General features: G+C 40.5%; 1 protein-coding gene across 1 annotated transcript in view; it reads left to right on the forward strand.

Annotated features, from left to right (window-relative positions):
- The first annotated feature begins 4,018 nt into the window (after positions 1–4,018).
- cibar1 (CBY1 interacting BAR domain containing 1) overlaps positions 4,019–20,849 on the forward strand; it is a 76,905-nt gene continuing 60,074 nt past the window's right edge. Inside the window, exons 1-3 of the mRNA XM_087986531.1 lie at positions 4,019–4,252; positions 8,468–8,702; positions 12,182–12,250. Of these exons, the coding sequence (XP_087842657.1) occupies positions 4,218–4,252; positions 8,468–8,702; positions 12,182–12,250 (339 nt within the window). The 5' untranslated portion in view covers positions 4,019–4,217. The remainder of the gene's footprint in view (positions 4,253–8,467; positions 8,703–12,181; positions 12,251–20,849) is intronic.

Genomic DNA, 20,849 nt, shown 5'->3' on the forward strand with positions numbered 1-20,849 from the left:
ATGACTTACCCCTTTAAATTAAATCTTTTGGAAGATGCTTAATACCAAAATATCAATTACTCTAGGGTCCTTATTCCCTAGTCCTTGTTTCTATAGGATATAGCCCTTCCACACCACAAACCACAAACAAAACCAAAAACACCTTTCCCCTCTGCATCAATTTCCCATTGTATTCCAAAGAGTCTGAAGTGATTTGACTGAAACGTACAAGATCCTGAGGGGACTTGATACGCTGAATGTCAAAAGGATGTTTCATCTTAGAGTCATAGAGTCATAGAGATGTACAGCATGGAAACAGACCCTTCGGTCCAACCTGTCCATGCCGACCGGATATCCCAACCCAATCTAGTCCCACCTGCCAGCACCCGGCCCATATCCCTCTAAACCCTTCCTATTCATATACCCATCCAAATGCCTCTTAAATGTTGCAATTGTACCAGCCTCCACCACTTCCTCTGGCAGTTCATTCCATACACGTACCACCCTCTGCGTGAAAAAGTTGCCCCTTAGGACTCTTTTATATCTTTCCCCTCTCATCCTAAACCTATACCCGCTAGTTCTGGACTCCCCGACCCCAGGGAAAAGACTTTGTCTATTTATCCTATCCATGCCCCTCATAATTTTGCAAACCTCTATAAGGTCACCACTTAGCCTCCGACGCTCCAGAGAAAACAGCCCAAGCCTGTTTAGCCTCTCCCTGTAGCTCACATCCTCCAACCCTGACAACATCCTTGTAAATCGTGTGGAAGAATCTAGGAGTAGGGTCATGGTCTAAAAATAAGGGGTTGCCCATTCATGACATAGATGAGGAAACATTTTTATTTATCCTAAAGAGGTAATTAATTTATTCTGCCACATTACACAATATAACCTACTCTGTGCTGAAATACATTCTCGAAAGTATTCTTTGAAATCATCATTCAGAGTATAACTGATAATCTTATTTTTCTAGTTTATATGTAGATTAAAGTCACCTATGATTGTCTCTTTATCACAATCACCATAAGACCATAAGACATAAGTGCAGAATTAGGCCATTCTGACCACTACATCTGCTCCACCATTCGATCATGACTGAAGGCATTTTCCTGCCTTCTCCCCATAACCCTTGGTCCTCTTACTAATCAAGAACCTGTCCATTTCTGCTTTAGAGACATTCAATAACTTATTTCTTCTTGCATATTTCTTCTTGCACATCTTGACCCATATTGCATTCACTCTTAGGGAACCTGTAGACTACTCCCAGTAGTAACTCATTTGCCTACTAGTCATCATCTCCACCTAAACTGGATTGCTTCCTGACCACCTGACACAAGATCTCCTCTAACTATTGTAGATGCCATTCTTGATTAACAGTGTTATCCTCCACCTTTATCCAATTTTTCTCTTTAAATGTCATATATCCCTGAATATTCAGGACTCAATCCTTGTCATTGTTATTGTAACAAAATGACTATTGACTCCGTAATAACTATGAGATTTTAAAAACATATAATGTGCACTATCCTTTTTTTAAATTTTGCTATGGATGTTGCACACATGCGGCTTTTAGCTTTGTCCTTTTTGTTTTCTTTGTAACGTCCAGTCTTCATTGTTGGTGTGTTCCTCTTTGTTTTCTTTTTACCTCTTCTTGCATTCTTTGAGCCTCATTTCCCATATTATTGTTTTCCTCTCTTACCTTATCTCTTTAGTGTATTACATCTTTCCACATTTGATCCCTTGAGCCCACACTTCCCCAACGCTATTTAGTTAAAAAAAATCTTTCTACTTTCTCAGCTACAAGTTCAAAGAATGGCTTTCTAATTTATTGCCCACTTTCCCACAATCTGTGTGCATAATCTGTTTCCTAGTTCTGCTTGTGTTGTTGGTATCTACATGGACCATGCAGTCCTGACTTTCTCCCACTTGATCCTACCCCCTCACTGCAATTTCCTTTCCAGCCCTGAGATGATTTCCCGAATCTTGGCACCATCCATCTTGCCTCCAGTTTATAAATACTGAGCCAAAGCTGCTCAAACTTCAAATACTACTGTAGCACTTTAAGTGATCATCTAAAAACTTGTGATGATTCTTGCTTCTATCACTCTCTCAGGCAATGAGTTCCAGACACCCACCACCTGTTGTGTGAAAAAGATTCTCCCTTAAATCTATCCCCCTTGGATATTGATTCCGCATCTAAAAGGAAACATTTCTTCCTATGTACTCTATCTATAGCCCTCATCATATCATACATCCCAGTGAGGTTCTCCTCTGCCTTTTCTGCTCTAAGGAAATTAACCCTGGTCTATTTAATCTCTCTTCATATCCAAAATTCTGGTGAATCTCTTCTGTACTTTCCCCAATGCAGTCACACTTTTCCTATAATATGGCAAACTGAACTGCACATAATACTCAAGCTGTAGTTGAACTAATGTTATGTACAGCACCTTCATAATTCCTATGATCTTATATTCAATGCCTTGACTAATACAGGCAAGTATCCCATATGCCTTCTTAACTACCTTTCCTACTAAGGAACTATGACATGCACACCAGCGGCCCTGATCATCTGTACTTCCTAGAGTTCAGCCATATTCATCCATCACGCAAGGACCTACAGAACCCATGACCAGTGACATGAAATTTCCTAGGTAAACAATAAAGCTCATTAGCAAGTGATTGCCAACAATGATGATTCAACATTTACTTATTTGCCTTGTTTGTCCTACCAAAATGCATCACTTCACACCATTTAAAAAAACTTGTTCATGACACATGGGCATCGTTGATTGGCCAGCATAATTTACCCATCGAGGATTAAATTCCACAACCATGGAAGGAGCTCGTGTGGACCATGTATACATTGGGTGTGGGCGCTTGCACTCCCTTTTTGATTTCCTTACAGACCTTCTCTTCTGTTTTTGGTTGCACTTCAGTCCCACGCTCCTGACCTTTGGGCACCCGGTGAGGAGAAGGATAGGTCAGAGGACCTCCTCATGGGTCTGCTCCTGGGCCTGGCCAAACTACCATAAACAGGTCCAGGCAGCGGGCCGTGGAAGGAGTCGTTCTGGCCGACTGCCTGCCCCTCTTCCGCGGGTATGTCAGAGCCTGGGTGTCTCCGGAGAAGGAGCACCTGGTGTCCACCAACACCTTCGAGATGTTCAGGGAAAAGTGGGCACCGCAGGGTGTGGAGTGCATTATTTCCCTCTTCAACTCTATTTTGATTTAATTCCTGCCCTCCCCTTCACTGTTTGATCACACAGCTTTGCCCTTTGATGAGAAGGGCATTGCTTGTCACTGGCCACTTGGGTGTTTCCTTTCTTTGGTAGTGGGAGTTGAATAAAGATTTGTACACCTGTTGTCTTTCACTGTTTCACACCTGCACACACACAACATGGGTGCTGGGGTAAATATAAGCACCACTGCCTAACTGTGATAGTGTAGGGAAGGGAAAGGAATAGAAAAAAATGAAGGAGCTAGTGCTTTCAAATAAACCTTTTGGATATAACCTGATGCTGTGTGATTTTTAACTTGCTCTTTATGCCAACAGAGTCAGCTTGTCTAGATCTCTGTAAGGAGAAAGTGAGGTCTGCAGATGCTGGAGATCAGAGCTGAAAATGTGTTGCTGGAACAGCGCAGCAGGTCAGGCAGCATCCAAGGAGCAGGAGAATCGACGTTTCGGGCATGAGCCCGATGAAGGGCTCATTCCTGAAGAAGGGCTCATGCCCGAAACGTCGATTCTCCTGTTCCCTGGATGCTGCCTGACCTGCTGCGCTTTTCCAGCAACACATTTTCAGCTTAGACCTCTGTAAGGTCCTGACTTTAACTCTAAGCGACAGAACAAGAGACGTCTGTAGTGGGAAGATGGTAAAGGTGCGTGAGAAGTATCAGTCATTTCGAATGAGTGCTATGCATTGCCCCAGTGTAGGGCAATTCACAAAGAATTTCCAAGCTGTTGCGCCCTTTCTGATCACGTGGTTTTCAACGGCGATGGTCGGGGGAGCTCGCGCCGGCTTTGCTGGGAGCGGGGGCAGGGATTGAGCCTTCAGGAGGAGTGTGGGAGCGCGTGGCGGGGGCGTGCTTCAGGCGGGGCTGCTGTTGCTGCTATGGTAACGGGGCCAGTCCCCCACTGCTTTGACTGGGGTAGTCTGTCCATGGCGCAGGCTCATTACGGCTGCGGCTGATGGCTGAAGGAGCGGCCGCCTTTCTCGTCACTTTTTAAACGAGTCGCAACCGTCATGTTTCAGGCCCGTGATCAGGACACGCGAGCCAGGTAAGACTACCCGTTACCCTCCGGCACTGTTTAGGGTTCTGTCTGTAGGCAAGTTCGAGGCCGAAGGCCTTGGCTCCATCAGCGGCTTTGGGAACCAACAACGTCAGTTGACGATGGGAAAGAAATTATTCATCTGAGATCCTCGGTATTTTGCTTTTACTTGAGTCTCTCAGGTTCAGGGATTGGCCAGGAAGGAACTTGCCTCTCTCTTCAGTTTCTCTCTAATCTCCTGTTCTGCCCTTTCATCTTGTCCATGAGATACATCTTCAGCTCAGTTGGCTTTATTCCATCTAAATTGCCAACCATCCAAATTCCTCATGTTCTGATATCAGTGTTAGCCTGTTTTCTCTTCTAGTTGTGTCCCTCTGCCCTTTACATCTACTGTCATCACCTGTCCTCAAAGATGTAATCCTGTACCCCACCATTCTCACAGACTATTGCATTACTGCCCCTTCCTTATACCTGGTGCCCCCCAAGGATCTATCCTTGTTCTGTCATATTGTTTTGTTTACCTTCTGCTGCTGACATCATCCAGAAGTGATATGTTAGTTTTCACATGTCCACTGATAATACCTCATCATCTACCTCTTCATTTCAGTAATTTTCTGCAATTTAAAATTTGGAAAATGAAAGTCATTATCTTCAATTGCAGCTGCAAATTTCATTTGCTAACTTGAGAGCCCACTCCTTTCTGTGAGAATTGTCTGAAGCTGAACAATTTTGTTCTATTTGACCCCAAAATAAGTTTGTAACCATATTGCCACACCATCTCTGATGGTAGATCTGCTAATCTAAAGAATATCACTTTAACCACCTTACACTAGCTCATCTGTTGTCATCCATGTCACAGAGTCCTCTGTTTTTGTTTACGTTTAGATTTAACAATTCTAGTATATTCCTGACAAGTCTCTTACATTTGACCCCATCTCCACTCAGAAATGTAAAATCATCCAACACAATGCTGCCTGTGCAGTTTCTCACACCAACTCCTGTTCACAGATCACTGCTGTGCTTGCAGACCTACGATGATTGATTTAAAATTTAATTCTCCTTTTGAAATCCCCTACTGGACTTACTCCTGCCTATGTGCACGATGTAAGGAATTAAGGGGTTGGACAACTTGTATTTGTGATAAGGTACCACACATCAGACTACTTAATAAGATTAGATTAGATTACTTACAGTGAGGAAACAGGCCCTTCGGCCCAACAAGTCCACACCGACCCGCTGAAGCGCAACCCACCCATACCCCTACATTTACCCCTTATTACCTAACACTAAGGGCAATTTAGCATGGCCAATTCACCTGACCTGCACATCTTTTGGACTGTGGGAGGAAACCGGAGTACCCGGAGGAAACCCACGCAGACACGGGGAGAACGTGCAAACTCCACACAGTCAGTCGCCTGAGTCGGGAATTGAACCCGGGTCTCTGGCGCTGTGAGGCAGCAGTGCTAACCACTGTGCCACCGTGCCACCCACAATGAGCCCATGGTGTTGGAAGTAGTACCTCAGCATGGATAGAGGATTTTCTAATTAATAGGTTTGGGTTAAGGAGGGCATTTTTCAGGATGGTAATGTATAATGACTGGAGTGCGAGGGCCACAATGATTTACAATGTAGATTAATGACATAGTTGAGTAAAGTGAATGTACTGTAGCCAAGATTGTGGATGACACAAAAATAGGTGAGAATGCAAGTGATGAGGATAATACAGAGTCTGCTGCGGGATATAGACAGTTAAGCAAGTAGACAAACACTTGGCAGCTGAAATATAACTTGGGAAAACATGAAGTTCTGTGCTTTGGCAGGAAGAACAGAGGAGCTGAAGATTATTTAATTGAAAGACTGCAGAAAAGTGCATAACAACAGAAGGGTTTGGTACTGTTTGTGCATGAATCACGAAATGTTAGCCTCTAAATTCAGTGGATAGTGAGAAGGTAAATGGAATGTTGGCATTTAGTTTTATAGGTAATTGAGTATAAAGGCAGGGAGACTTTGCAAAAACTAGACAAAACACTAGTCAGACCACAGCAGGAATATCGTGAACCATTCTGGGTTCCTTATCTAAGGAAAGATATCCTGGCATTGACAGCCGTCTAGAGAAGGTTCCCTATATTTTTACTAATTATGGATGTTTTGTCTTATGAGGTGAGGTTGCATCAGTTCAGCCTGTACTCATTGGAATTTAGGAAAATGAGGAGACGTAATTGAAATATACATAGATCTTTGGCTGCTCGACAGGGCAGATGCAGAAAGGTTGTTTGCCCTTGAGAGAGTGAAGGACAAGACGGCATAATCTCAGAGTAAGGGGTTGCACATTTAAACCACGGATGAGGAGGAATTTCTTCTCTCGGATGACATTGAATCAGTGGAATTCCTTACAGAAGACTGTTAAGGCTGGGTCATTAAGTATATTCAAAATGTAGACTTTTAATTGGGGAGGGAATCAAGGTTTATGGGGAAAAGGCAAGAAAGTGGAGTTAGGATTATCGAATCACCTCTGCTGTCATCAAATGGCAGAGCAGATGCAATGGAATAAATGATCTACTTCTGCTCCTTTTTATTTTGTGATCCCTTCCTCATTAAAGAGGATGGGGTGGAGAGTGGGAAGGGTGTGCAGATTTTATGTTTCGGACTTGAATCATTACCTTCCTGAAGTGTAAAAAAATTTAGAAAACTCGAATTTCTGAACCTTTCAGTGAGGGTGAGGAAAGCAGAGTCTCAGAAGTATCACCAATCCACACGGAGGGGACCATTTTATTTATGGTCAAAGACTCTGGTATATTTAGGCCAAGGTCTTCCAGTTGCCAATTCCCCAACTCCTCAGGATCATCCAACCCTGACTTAGGCTCAGAGGCCCAGCTATTCTGAGTGGTTGTGGCTGTGTAGATGGAGTGTGTGGAAGACAAGACTCCTGTCTGGGAATTTGAAACTTTTAACAGGCAATTAACAGGTATTTGGAGCCCTTTGTTTTTAAAAATAAGTCCCCACCTCTGGGTGGTACCAATAGACTTCACTGAATTGCACAGGAAAAGTTGGAGGTCCTAAGATAATGAGACCATAACACACAAGAGCAAAAAGTAAACCATTCAGCCATTGAGTCTGATATAGTTCAATGGGATCATGACTGATCAAACCATCCTCATTCCACTTTCCTGACTCTTCCCCACAGTCATTGATTTCCATTTAATAACTCAAAATCTTTCTAATTCAGCCTTGACTATACTATTTCTATAGCTTTTTGCAATAAAGAATTCCACAAATTGATTCACTGAGAGAAGAAAATCCTCCTCTTTGGGCAACCCCTTACTTTGAGATTATGCCCTTTTGTCCTAAACTCTCCCAAAAGGGAAACAACCTCTAACCCTTAAGAGAATGTATGCTTCAGCAAGGTAATCTTTTATTCCTGTAAACTCTAATGAGTACCTGGGATCGACCTACTGAAGCTTCTTTGGACTGTCTCCTATGCCAGCATATCTTTGCTTGGATACAGGTCCAAAACATTTTACAGTATTCTAGATGTGACCTTGTATGGTTTCAGCAGGATTTCCCTCTTGTCTTTTTATACTCCAGTCTCTTTGAAGAAAAGACTAACATTCAGTTTGCCTTCCCTTTCACCCATTCTACTTTATACTAGCTTTTTGTGATTTATGCACGAGGAACTCCATGTTCCTCTGTGCTGGAATTTTCTGTGGTCATCTAAGTTGTGCAGTCAACATCACTAATGTGCAAGAAATTTTTAAAAACTAGGAATTTTTGTGTAGGTGGAAGATTGTGATATGAAGAAATGGCTAATATCAGCTATTGACACCATCTTCTCCACATCTTCCAACTTTAGAACAGCAAAGGAACCTTGCAGAATTCAAGCCAAAGTATTTCAGCTTCATTGATGACTTGAAGCTAAATGATGTAGTACGAAAAGTTTGATCCCAGCAAAATTAGCTTGCTGATGGAGTGGACAATGGATAAAGTTGAGCAAGAGACATCTGATTCACTTTCTCCTGAATTATCCCCACTGCAATTCATGAATTTGTCACATTTGTCAACTATCTGGATTTCTGCAACATTGCTAAAAGAAAAAGCAAGGTTGACATCACAATTACTAATCACAACATCCAACAAGGCATGGAAGAGATCCTCTATGACAATTTTTATCTCCTAAAACATTCATCATTTTGCACTTTCTAAAAGTAAAACTTTTTTCTTTTCCAGAGACAGTCAAACAAAATATATTCAGAGCACTGTTGCAAATGTGGAAAAGCACTTTGGTGAGATCTGCACCTTATTTGCAGCCTATGTAAGGAAAACTGCAAGACTACGTGATAAATCTGACCTCCTGGTTAAAGAACTCCGAGATTACTCTGAAACAGAAACGCCTAATGTAAAATATGGTCTAAGTAGCTTTGCAGATCACTTTGCTTTAATTCAAGATTATCGACATGCAGAGGTGAGTTGCTGAAAATATTTGCTAAATGCATTCTCAACATTTTTGCATTTATCGGTATACATGTTACAACACTGTCTTTTAACACCTGATTTTGATCTGCATAAAGTTTGCTATAATGGAGTTAAGTCACTTTTTTTACTACTAGATATTTTGAAATCTTTTGCTTTATCTATGAAGCAACAGCTGTTATTCAGCATCAATTATCAGTCCCACTCCAAATCAGAAGGATTCTAAGAATGGAAGTTGAAATTGGGACAATGGCCAGTATTCATCTGAAGTTAGAGTTGTGAAGTAATTCATGTTGGCAGTAAGCGATGAGAGATGTTCTAAAAGGAGTGCAGGAGGAGAGGGACCTCTGTATTTACGCACGTTAATCATTGAAGGTGTCAGGAAAGGTTGAGAGGGTACGGTTATGAAAATATCTTATTACTGACAGTCATATCGTATACAAAAATAAGTTTTTTTTATATTAAGTTTTATATAGAATAATGGTGTGGCCTCAACTGGAGAACTGCATCTAGTTTTACACTTTAGGAAGGAAGCAATGACAATAGCAAGAGTTTATAATTAGATTAGATTAGATTACTTACAGTGTGGATGCAGGCCCTTCAGCCCAACAAGTCCACACCGACCCTCCGAAGAGCAACTCACCCAGACCCATTCCACGACATTTACCCCTTCACCTAACACTACGGGCAATTTAGCATGGCCAGTTCACCTAACCTGCACATTTTTGGACTGTAGGAGGAAATCTGAGCACCCGGAGGAAACCCACGCAGACACTGGGAGAATGTGCAAACTCCATACAGACAATTGCCTGAGGTGGGAATTGAACACGGGTCCCTGGCGTGTGCCACTGTGCCGCCCGTGTCTGGAATGTGCAGACTGTAGGCAGATTTTAATTAATGCACTCAAGGAGTTGGATTATTATCTGAAAAGGAAAATTTATGTAGGGCACTGGGGAGAGGGCAAAGGAGTAGCATTAGGTAAATTGTTCATTTGGAGAGCAAGCAATGGCAAAAGAGTTCATATTACATTTTTTTATGCTGTAACTACTTTGCGATTCTGTAATTTGTGCTAAAATCAAAAAGAATGTTGTCCACCAGCAAACTTCTGCTGTACCTAATCAAGAAGAAGGGGTGCAAATAAAAACAATTTGGGCTATATTTCTGTTTTTTTTTACACTATTGACCTGAGGTCATTTTCAAACACTTAGATGCTGATTAATTGGAAGTTTTGTCTTTGAAAACATTTAATGGAATTTTAGAATTCTAATTATTTGCATCATGAAACCCAGAAATTATTTAAGGATCCTAGATTTAAAAATACAGGCATAACTTAGAGCTCAGAAACATCCAATTTGCCCCAACAGATTTAACTGGTCTTCTGCTTAATGAACCATCTTTATCTAACCCTTGCATGCATTTATCTAGGATTATCTGAAACACATCGATGTTAATTGTTTCAAATACTCCTATAGGTTGAGAGTTCTGCATTTTTTAAACTCTTTTTATTAAAGATATTTCTCTAGAATGTCCCTTTTTTTTTAATTTATTTGTGTTTTAGCTTTATAAGCCTCTAATTTTGATCTCTTCCCACAAATGAAGAGCGATGACTGACTTGTTGGACAAAAAAAGACAAATTTTAATAAAATGTTTTGTTTTGGATTTATCAAAACCATTTGGAAGATCTCTGTTTAAGAGGAAAACAAACCGAATTAGAGTTGCTGTATGAGAAGAGAATACTGATTGGTTGGCAAGTTAACTCTGGTACAGCCAGTGTCATGGAGAATGTATCAATCCGACTCTATTTGCCAAACAATCATACAATGTAAAGGTTGGTATTCTTGCACATTTTCCAGATGAGTGCAAGATGAAAAATTTTGACAAAATTGCCTTTTTCCAACAATACTGAATGTATAAATTACCAAACAATTCAATGAATATTTTTATTTTTGAATATGCCTCATGTAAAACATTTTAATTCCTTTCTGTTATTTAGGTTTAGCTTTTTTCAATGTGTGTCCTACTATTCTGCTTTCTCCAGTTATGACGCAGTTGATAGTATGAGATTGAGAGTATTAAGGTCCACACCTGAGACTTGAGTACAAAATCCAGCCTAACGTTTCAGATACTAATGGAGTACTTCATCTTTGGAAGTGTTATCTTCCACGCGAAGCAATTAACTGAGGCACCCACCTTGGTTAGCCAAATATGCAGTAAACGACACCATGGCACTTCAAAAGTTCGCCGTCTTAGAATTTCCCCATTTTCTGATAAGATGTAGTGTTCAGGGACAGGTGGCATATGTACTTGTGAGCCATAAAATGACCTGAGTGAATATAGGGATAGTGTGTTGCTGGCAAAGCATTGCACGTCAGGCAGCATCCAAGGAGGAGGAGTATTGACATATTGAGCAAAAGCCCTTCATCAGGAATGATGCTGCCTGATTCATCGGATGCTGCCTGACCTGCTGTGCACCACGCTATCGACTCCAATCTGCAGTCCTCATTTTACTTAGTCTGAGTGAATATATCTGTGCATTTGTATCATAAATTGGCTTTAGAACAGCATGGTATATTAGATATGCTGTATTTTTGCTTACAAAGTCAATGTGGCGGTCATTGTTCTGAATACACATCAGGTAGACCCACAAAAATGTCCATTGCCAGTTCTGGCCATTTGTATATACAAATATGGTTGGTGGCAGTGAAATATTACATTTGCCATTAGCTGCATTCATGTAATGAGTAAAAGTGACTCTTTGAATTCTGATTCTAAAAAAAATAAAATTCATCCATTTGTGCAGCAGCCTCTAAAATGCCTAGCCAATGGACTGTGGGCTCACATCCACTTTCTTGAGTTGTCAGTGGGAATAAATTTTTTGAAGTGCAGTTTTTATCTATGTAATTTTTAATGTTCTAATTAAGCAAATCAGTCACATTACATCAAGTTAGAAAGCAAATTTCAGTTCTACTTGCCATGGAGAGAGTGCAGAGGAGATTGTTGCCTGGGGTGAAAAGTTTCAGGAAAAGATAGAGAAACTGGATAGGCTGGATTTATTTTCTTTGGAGCAGAGGAGTGAGATGGAACTTGATTGAGGTTTACAAAATTGAAAGGCAGAAATAGAGTAGATCATGCTAATCTCTTTCCCCATGGCAGGTGTATCTGAGACCAGAGCACATAAGTTCAAGGTGAGAAGAAAGTGGTTTAGAGATCTGGAAAAAAAATTTTTATGGTAACATACGGAATGCGCTGCCTGAGGGGTTGGTTGAGGCGGGTACTCTTGCAACATTTAAGCATCTAGGTGAGTACTTAAAATGCTGAGGCACAGTAGACTATGGACTATATGCAAATAAATGGGATTTGTGTAGTATAATGTTTGTATATTGGCATAGATATGGTGGGCTGAAGATCCTGTTTCTATGCTGTATGACTCTGATTCTTAATCTGTTTACAATTTGCCTTTTGGTTGCATAGGTTGAAAGGCTAGAAGCCAAAGTTGTAGAACCTTTGAAGAAATATGGTTCCATAACCAAGTTGAAAAAGGTATGTTCAGTGTGCATAAGGAATTATTAGACTTTATATTTATGAAAAATTATGTAATCGTATGGAAGTTTTAAACATAGACCATATAAAGTTCTAATATTTTGTTTAAGCATTTGTATTACATTTCATTCCCTGTATTTAAGATTCATAAACTTTCATATCTCACTGGGGTATCACATTAGAAATCAAGCATTGCCATTCCCATATTGTCCAAAAAATTAGGCTCTTATAAAAGTATATACAATTTCTCAATTTATCTGTGTTTTAATCCCAAAATGACAGCATGGAACAGGTTTCTGTACTCAATAAGGATGACTATTTATCTGTAAGAAACAGATTCTAGCTACAATTAAATAATTATAGAGTCATAGAGTTCTATAGCATGGAGACGGGCCTTTGGCCCAAACTGGTCCATGCCAACCAAAATATCTGTCTGTGCTAACGCCATTTCCTGCACTTGGCCCATGTCCTTCTAATCCCTTCCTATCCATGTATTTGTCCAAATACCTTTTTAAACGTTGTTAATGTACCTACCGCAACCATTTTCACTAGCTGCTCATTCCATGTGTGTACCACCCACTGTGTAAAACACAGGTTCCCTTTTATTCTTTTCCCTTTAACTTTACTGATATCCTCGAATCCCCAACCCTGGCAAAAAGACTGAGTGCATTCACATTTTCCATGTCTCTCATGATCTTATACACTTCTTTACGATCCCGCCTCAGTCTCCTACACTCTAAAGAAAAACATGCTAAGTTGTCCAACCTCCTCCTATAGCTCAGATCATTAAGTCCTGGCAACATCCTTATAAATTTCTTCTGCACTCTTTGCAGTTTAATAACATCCTTCTGAAAGCAAGGTGACCTAAACTGAATACAATACTCCCAGGTGTAGCCTCACCCAATGTCCTACAACATGACTTCCCAACTTCTGTACTCAGTGCCCTAACTGAAAGTCAGTGTGTCAAAGCCTTCTTCAATGCCCTATCTACCTGTGACTCCACGTTTAGAGAACTGTGAACCTGAACTCCAAAATCCCTCTGTTACCCCTACACTCCTTAAGGCCCTACCATTCACCATGAAACACCTACCTTGATTTGACTTTACAAAATGCAAGACCTCACACTTTTTTATATTAAGCTCCCCTTGCCATTTCTCAGCCCACTTCTCCAGCTGATTAGGATCCTGCTGCAGTTTCTGTTCGAGTCATAGAGATGTACAGCACAGAAACAGACCCTTTGGTCCAATTCGTTCATGCCAACCCAATCGAGTCCCACCTGCCAGCACCGGCCCATATCCTTCAATCCTTCCTATTCATATACCCATCCAGATGCCTTTTAAATGTTGCAATCGTACTAACCTCCACCACTTCCTCTGGCAGCTGATTGCATACATGTACCACCCTCTGTGAAAAAGTTGCCCCTTTGGTCTCTTTTGTATCTTTCCTCTCAACCTATGTCCTCTAGTTCTGGACTCCCCCACCCCGGGGAAGAGCCATTTTCTATTTATCCAATCCATGATAAATTATGATTTTATAAATCTTTGTAAGGTCACCCCTCCGCCTTTGAAGCTCTAGGGAAAACCACCCCAGCCTATTCAACTTCTCCCTATAGCTCAATTCCTCCAACCTTGGCAATATGCTTGTAAATCTTGTCTGAACCCTTTCAAGTTTCACAACATCGTTTCGATAGGGAGGAGACTGGAATTGAAAGCAATATTCCAACAGTGGCCTAACCAATGACCTCAACATGACCTCCCAACTCCTGTACTCTATAGTCTGACTAATAAAGGAAAGTAAACCAAATGCCACCTTCACTATCCTAACAATCTATCTACACACTTTCAAGGAGCTATGAACCTGAACGCCAAGGTCTCTTTGTTGAGCAACACTACTTAGGACCTTACCATTTAAGTGTATAAGTCCTGCAAATATTTACACTCCCAAAATGCAGCAGCTCACATTTATCTAATTTTAAACTCCATCTGTCACTTCTCAGCCCATTGGCCCATCCGATCAAGATCCTGTTGTAATCTGACGTAACCTTCTTCACTGTCCACTACACCTCCAATTTTGGTGTCATCTGCAAACTTACTAACTATACCTCTTACGCACACATTTAAATCACTTATAAGCGACGAAAAGTAGTGGACCCAGCACTGACCCTTGTGGCACTCCACTGGTCACAGTCCTCCAGTTTGAAAGACAACCCTCCACCACCACTTTCTGTCTTCTACCTTTTGAGCCAGTTCTGTATCCAAATGGCTAGTTCTCCTGTATTTCATGAGCTCTAACCTTGCTAACCAGTCTCCCATGAGGAACCTTGTCGAACGCCTTACTGAAGTTCATATAGATCATGTCCACTGCTCTGCCCTCTTTGTTACTACTTCAAAAAAACTCAATCATGTTTGTGAGACATGACTTCCCATGCACAAAGCCATGTTGACTATCCCTAATCAGTCCTTGTCTTTCCAAATACATGTACATCCTGTCCCTCAAGACTCCCTCCAACAACTTTCCTACCACCAATGTCAGGTTCATTGGTCTATAGTTCTCTGGCTTGTTCTTGCCACCCTTCTTAAACAGTGGCACCACGTAAGTCAACCTCCAATCTTCCGGCACCTCACCTGTGACTATTGATGATATCTCGGCAAGGGGCCTAGCAATCACTTCCCGAGCTTCCCACAGAGGTCTAGGGTACACCTGATCAGATCCTGGGGATTTATCCACTTCTATGTGTTTCAAGGCATCCAGCACTTCCTCTCCTGTAATATGGACACTTTTCAAGATGTCACCATCTATTTCCCTACATTCTATATCTTCCATGACCTTTCCACAGTAACCACTGATGCAAAATACTCATTTAGTATCTTCCCCCATCTCCAGCGGCTTCACACAAAGGCTGCCTTGCTGATCATTGAGGGGCTCTATTCTCTCCCTAGTTACCCTTTTGTCCTTAATGTATTTGTAAAAACCCTTTGGATTCTCCTTAACTCTATTTGCCAAAACTATCTCATGTGCCCTCCTGATTTCCCTCTTAAGTATATTCCTACTGCCTTTATACTCAAAGGATTCATTCGATCTATTGACCTGACATATACTTCCTTCTCTTTCTTAACCAAATCTTCAATTTCTTTAGTTATCCAGCATTCCCTACACCTACCAGCCTTTCCTTTCACCCTGGCAGGAATATACTGTCTCTGGACTCTCGTTATCCTTCCTCCGTGTCCATGATTCCCACCTATTTTAGTGTCATCTGTAAACTTATTAATCATGCCTTGTACATTCTCATCCAAATCAAAAATTAGTTAGCAAACAGTAATGGGCCCAGCACCAATCCCTGAGGCACTCCATTAGTCACAGGCCTCCAGTCTGACAAGCATCCTTCCACTATTATTCTCTGCTTCCTATCATCAAGCCAGTTTGTATCCAATTTGCCAGCTCGTCCTGGATTCCATGTGAGCTCACCTTCCAGAGCAGCCTATCATGTGAACCCTGATCAATGACCTTACTGAAATCCATATAGATTGTGAACTAACAACAAATAACTCTTAGTTAAAACTAATCCACTTAACACTTGCTTCAACAAAGGGTAAGTGATATTTGGAGATTGACACCCGAGAGAAGAAGAAAATCAGTTGGATAGTGACGCCTTCCACGTCCCCTTACCTCTTCTCTTTTTCTAGTTACAATCAGTTCTGAAGAAGGCCACTGGACCTGAAACATTAACTTGTATTCTCTCAGCAAATGCTGCCAGACCCACTGAGTTTTTCCAGTAATTACTCCTTTTGTTTCTGATATCTAGCATTCACAGTTCTTTGGATTTTTTTATTTGCAGTGGGGATTAGGCTATTTGAAGTAGATTCTTACACCATTTCCACAAACATAATAATTGAAAAACCTAGTGATGATTTAGATTGCTAAAGAATTGCTTCCTGCTCTTAAAAAGAGTCAATTTTGTTTAATTTATCATGGTTAATTTTCTACTCTTGTGCAATTACTAATATTTTATCGTTTTAACACCATACTGATAACCTCAAATTTCAAAAATGGATTGTAGGAACTGAAATGAGCATTTCTAAAATTCACTTCAGCTTGTACGTTTTCTTTCAATCAGTACTGTTACTTCATATTAGCAAAGGATCAACAAATTACTTTATTCCAATCTTTTAGTCTTTGACCTGCAGAGAATTGGCTAATGTATCTTGCACTTAAAATGTCCTTTAAAATATATTGGATGTTAAAAGTATTTTTGAAATAAGTAACTGCAGGGATAGTGCATACATTGATTTTTGTTCTTTCAAAATTCCTTGGGTTTAATTACATTTTCCAAGGATTTAGAAGGTAGCAAACATAATTCTACAATTTAACAAAGGAGGAAGAGAAAAAACATAGGCCAGTTCACCTAACCTCAGCATTGAAGAAAATTTAAGAGTCAAAGTTTAGGTAGTTTAAAACAGAACACTTATGATCAAGCATTGACAACACATACCTTATGTACGGGAAATCATGTTCGACTAAACTATTGGGAATATTTTAAGGATGTAACATTGAAGATAGGAAAGGGGGAATTCAGTGAATGTTGTGTATTTATATTTTCAAAAAAAAAATATTAGTCAAATTGGGACTAAAGGATTATCGGTTTATATTATGCCACTCTCCATCCTGACATGGAAATACAGTGCTTTGTCTTCAATATTATTAGGTCAAATTCCTGGAACTACCTCCCTAATGACATGGTGGCTGTACTTACGCCAAGCACCTTTTCAAAAGCATAGAGGAAGTGCAAAAATGGATTACCCAGCCAGTATTCCCCACATCCCATGAGTGAATTAAGAATTGGTTTATGGAAAGAGAATAAGTGGGATCTTTTTTTGAATAGGTAGGAAGAAACTAATGGGATATTGCAAGGAACACGGTTTTATCCTCCGCTATTTTTATATTCTTTATTGATGATTTGTACCAGGGAACTGAGTGTGATATATCAAATGACAGAACAAATTAAAGAGTGGAATGACTGTTTTGTCTCATTTGTATCTGTACATTCAAATTTGGATAAGGTTGTGGCTGATCTTTTCGTAGCCTCAACTTTACTTTTCCATTCACCCTTATACCCTTTCACTCCCTTACAAATCTCGAAACAATAAAAAGTTTGGTGGAAATCTGCGCAGTGAGAAGGATGCTGTGAGGCTGCAGAAGCATATGATATATTGTGTAAGTGAGTAAGAACCTAGCAAATGCAATACAATGAGGAAAGATGTGAAGTTACCCACTTCATTTGGAAAAATAAGAGCAAAATACACTTGAATGGTGAGCATCTAATAAATGTTTGTATTCAAAGGAACATGTGTGTCCTTGCACATGAAACTCAAAGGTAACCTGCATGTATCAGAAGCCTTTAGGGAGGCAAATGAAACTGTATGTGAGCTTTTGTCACAAACATATGAGTAAAGAAGTCTTTCAACTATTATGTAGGTATTAGTAATGTCACACCAAGAATTCCATGTATGGTTTAATCTTCAAGGAAGAACCTACTTCTCCCTGAGAGAGCAATATATTTTCACTGGACTGATTTCTATGTTAAAGGGATTGTTTTATATGGGGTGATTATGGAGACTAGAACTATTTTCTGTAGAGTTGAGAAGAATGAGATGTGATCTAATTGAAACATACAATTCTTAGGGGGCTTGACAAGGTGGATACTGAAAGCGTCCCTTTATTAGGAAACCTGAAACATACATTTCAGAAAAAATGTCAACCATTCAGGATTGAGATGAGAAACTACTTCACTCAAAGGGTTCTGAACTTTGGAATTCTCTACCAATACAGATGCCTAGTTGTCGAGTGTAATCAAAACGAAGGTTTATAGAGTTAAGACATTGCCATTCAGCCAGCCAAGCCTGATCAAACTCTTAGCTGATTTGTACCTGCAGTATCCCTTAACTTTTAATGCCAGTGAAAATCAAATGTATCAATCTCAACCCACAGCCCTCTGGAAGACCTGGGAGTTCCAAAGATTCACTATCCACTGAGTAAAAATAAAACTTCCTCGTAGAAGTCCTAAATGGATCTTGTTGTTTTTTTAAAAAGTACTCCCTGGTTCTAGATTCCCAACCAGGGAAAAGTATCTAACATGTCTAAAGCTTTAAGAATTTCGTAGGTTTCAATAAGATCACATCATTCTTTGAAATGCTATAGAAAACATCTCAGTTTGTCCAATCTGTCTTCATAATTATCCTGGGGGAGCAAGTCTGATGAACCTTTCTTGCAATAGAGGGATGCAATACTATCCTTTTTGGGGTAAGGATACCAAAATTGCATACACAACTCTAGATGAGAAAAGATGGAAAGTTGGAGTTGAGGTGTAAACCAGCCATAAGGTGCTAGAAAACAAGATGTGTTGCAAATATTCAGCAGGTCTGGCAGCATAGGTAGAAAGTGAAACAACGGATGTTTCAAGTTGAAAATAACGCTTTAGAATTAGAATGTAACCTTTTAGAAGGAGCAACTTATTGCTCTGAACCTATATGGACGAAAGAGCTGAGTTCCAGAGGGAACTGAAACTGACTGGCCTTGTCAACAAGGCCACATTTGATCAAGTGTGCCATTAAGAAGCTCTATCAAACCGGAGTCAGTAGGACTCAGAGGGTGAGGTGGATCTCTGCACTGGTTCAAGAAATACCTGGTACGCAGGAAGATCTTTCTGGTTGTTTGAGGTCAGTCATCTTTATACAGAGGTTGTGACATCATGTTACAGTTGTACAAGACATTGGTAAAGCCACATTTGGAGTGCTGTGTGCAATTCTAGACACCCTACTATAGGAAGGATGTTATTAAACTGAAAAAGGTGTATCTTTTTTTTAAAAAAAAAAGACTTTGGATGTTACCAACACTGGAAGATTTGAGTTATAAGGAGAGGCTGAATAGGCTGGGTTCTTTTCTTTTTGCTGGAGCATAGGAGGCTCATAAAATCATGAGGGACATAAGGTGGATAGCCAAGGTCTTCTCCCCAGGATAGGGGGTCCAAAACTATAGAACATAGATTTAAGGTGAGAGAGGAAAGATTTAAGAGACCTTGAGGGGCACCTTTCTACACAGGGCGGTTGTATGGAATGAGCTTCCAGAAGAAGTGGTAGAGGTAGGTGCCTTTATAACATTTGAAAAACATAGGAAAGGATAGGAAATGTTTGGAGGAATGTGAGCCAAACTGAGGCAAATGGGACTAGTTCAATTAAGGAAACCTTGTCTGCACAGGTAAGTTGGTCTGATGGGCCTGTTTCCATGCTATAGGACTCTGACTTTGACTCTATCTCAACTCAGTGACACCTCTGGCAGATTTCTTCAGGATAGTCCCTCTGGTCCAGCCATCTTCAGTTGCATCAACAATGACCTTCCCTGTATCATAAGGTCAGAAGTGGGGATATTCCCTACTTGATACTGCAAAGGGTCCAATAGTTTTTTTTTTAATCTGGCTGGCAAGTTGCAAGTAACATTCGCTCCGCAAAAGTATTGGGCAATGGCCATCCCCCACAAAAGATAATCTAACCATTGCCCTTGATATCATTGAACACCTCACTTTAACATTCTGATAGTTACCATTAAACTGGGCTAGTTATATTCATTCTGTGGCTACAAGAGTACGTTAGACACTTGGAATCTTGCAGCAAATAATGTGTTTCCTGATTTTCCAAAGCCTGCCCATTATCTATAAGCACAAGTCGGGAATGTGATTGAAAATTCTCTTTTGTTTGGATGAGTATAGCTCCAACAGTACACAAGAAGCTTGATGCCATTGAGGATAGCTTGATTGACACCACATCCATAACATCTACTGCCTCAAACACTGATACTCAGTAGGAGCAGTGTGTACCATCTGCAAGATGCACTGCAGAAATTCAACACCCTTTGAACTCTCAACTGCTAAATCAAGAAGGACAAGTGCAGCAGATACATGGGAATACCACCACCTGTAAGTTGTCTTCCAAACCACTCCGCATCCAGACTTAAAAATATGTCGTTCCTTCAGTGTCATTAGGTCAAAATCTTAGAAATCCCCCCTAAAGGTATTGTGGGTCTACTAAAATCAAATGTACTGCAACAGCTCAAGAAGGCAGCTCACCATCACCTTCTCAATGCTAATTGAACTTGCATCCTGTGAGCAAATATAAAAAAAGTGATGTAGACAGAGATCTCTATCATTGGAGCAAAACTTCTAGATCTTGATTTTTATTAGCCTTTAATCTTTATTATTTCATGTATCTATACCTTTAGAACATAGAACATAGAACAATACAGCACAGAACAGGCCCTTCGGCCCACGATGTTGTGCCGAACATTTGTCCTAGCTTAAGCACCTACCCATGTACCTATCCAATTGCCGCTTAAAGGTCACCAATGATTCTGACTCTGTCACTCCCACAGGCAGCGCATTCCATGCCCCCACCACTCTCTGGGTAAAGAACCCACCCCTGACATTGCCCCCTATACCTTCCACCCTTCACCTTAAATTTATGTCCCCTTGTAACACTCTGTTGTACCCGGGGTAAAAGTCTCTGACTGTCTACTCTATCTATTGCCCTGATCATCTTATAAACCTCTATCA

This window comes from Chiloscyllium plagiosum, unplaced genomic scaffold (genome assembly GCF_037043375.1).
Source record: "Chiloscyllium plagiosum isolate Xiang-an unplaced genomic scaffold, Cpla_swu_hap1 HiC_scaffold_4, whole genome shotgun sequence".
NCBI classification, from domain to species: Eukaryota; Metazoa; Chordata; class Chondrichthyes; order Orectolobiformes; family Hemiscylliidae; genus Chiloscyllium; species Chiloscyllium plagiosum.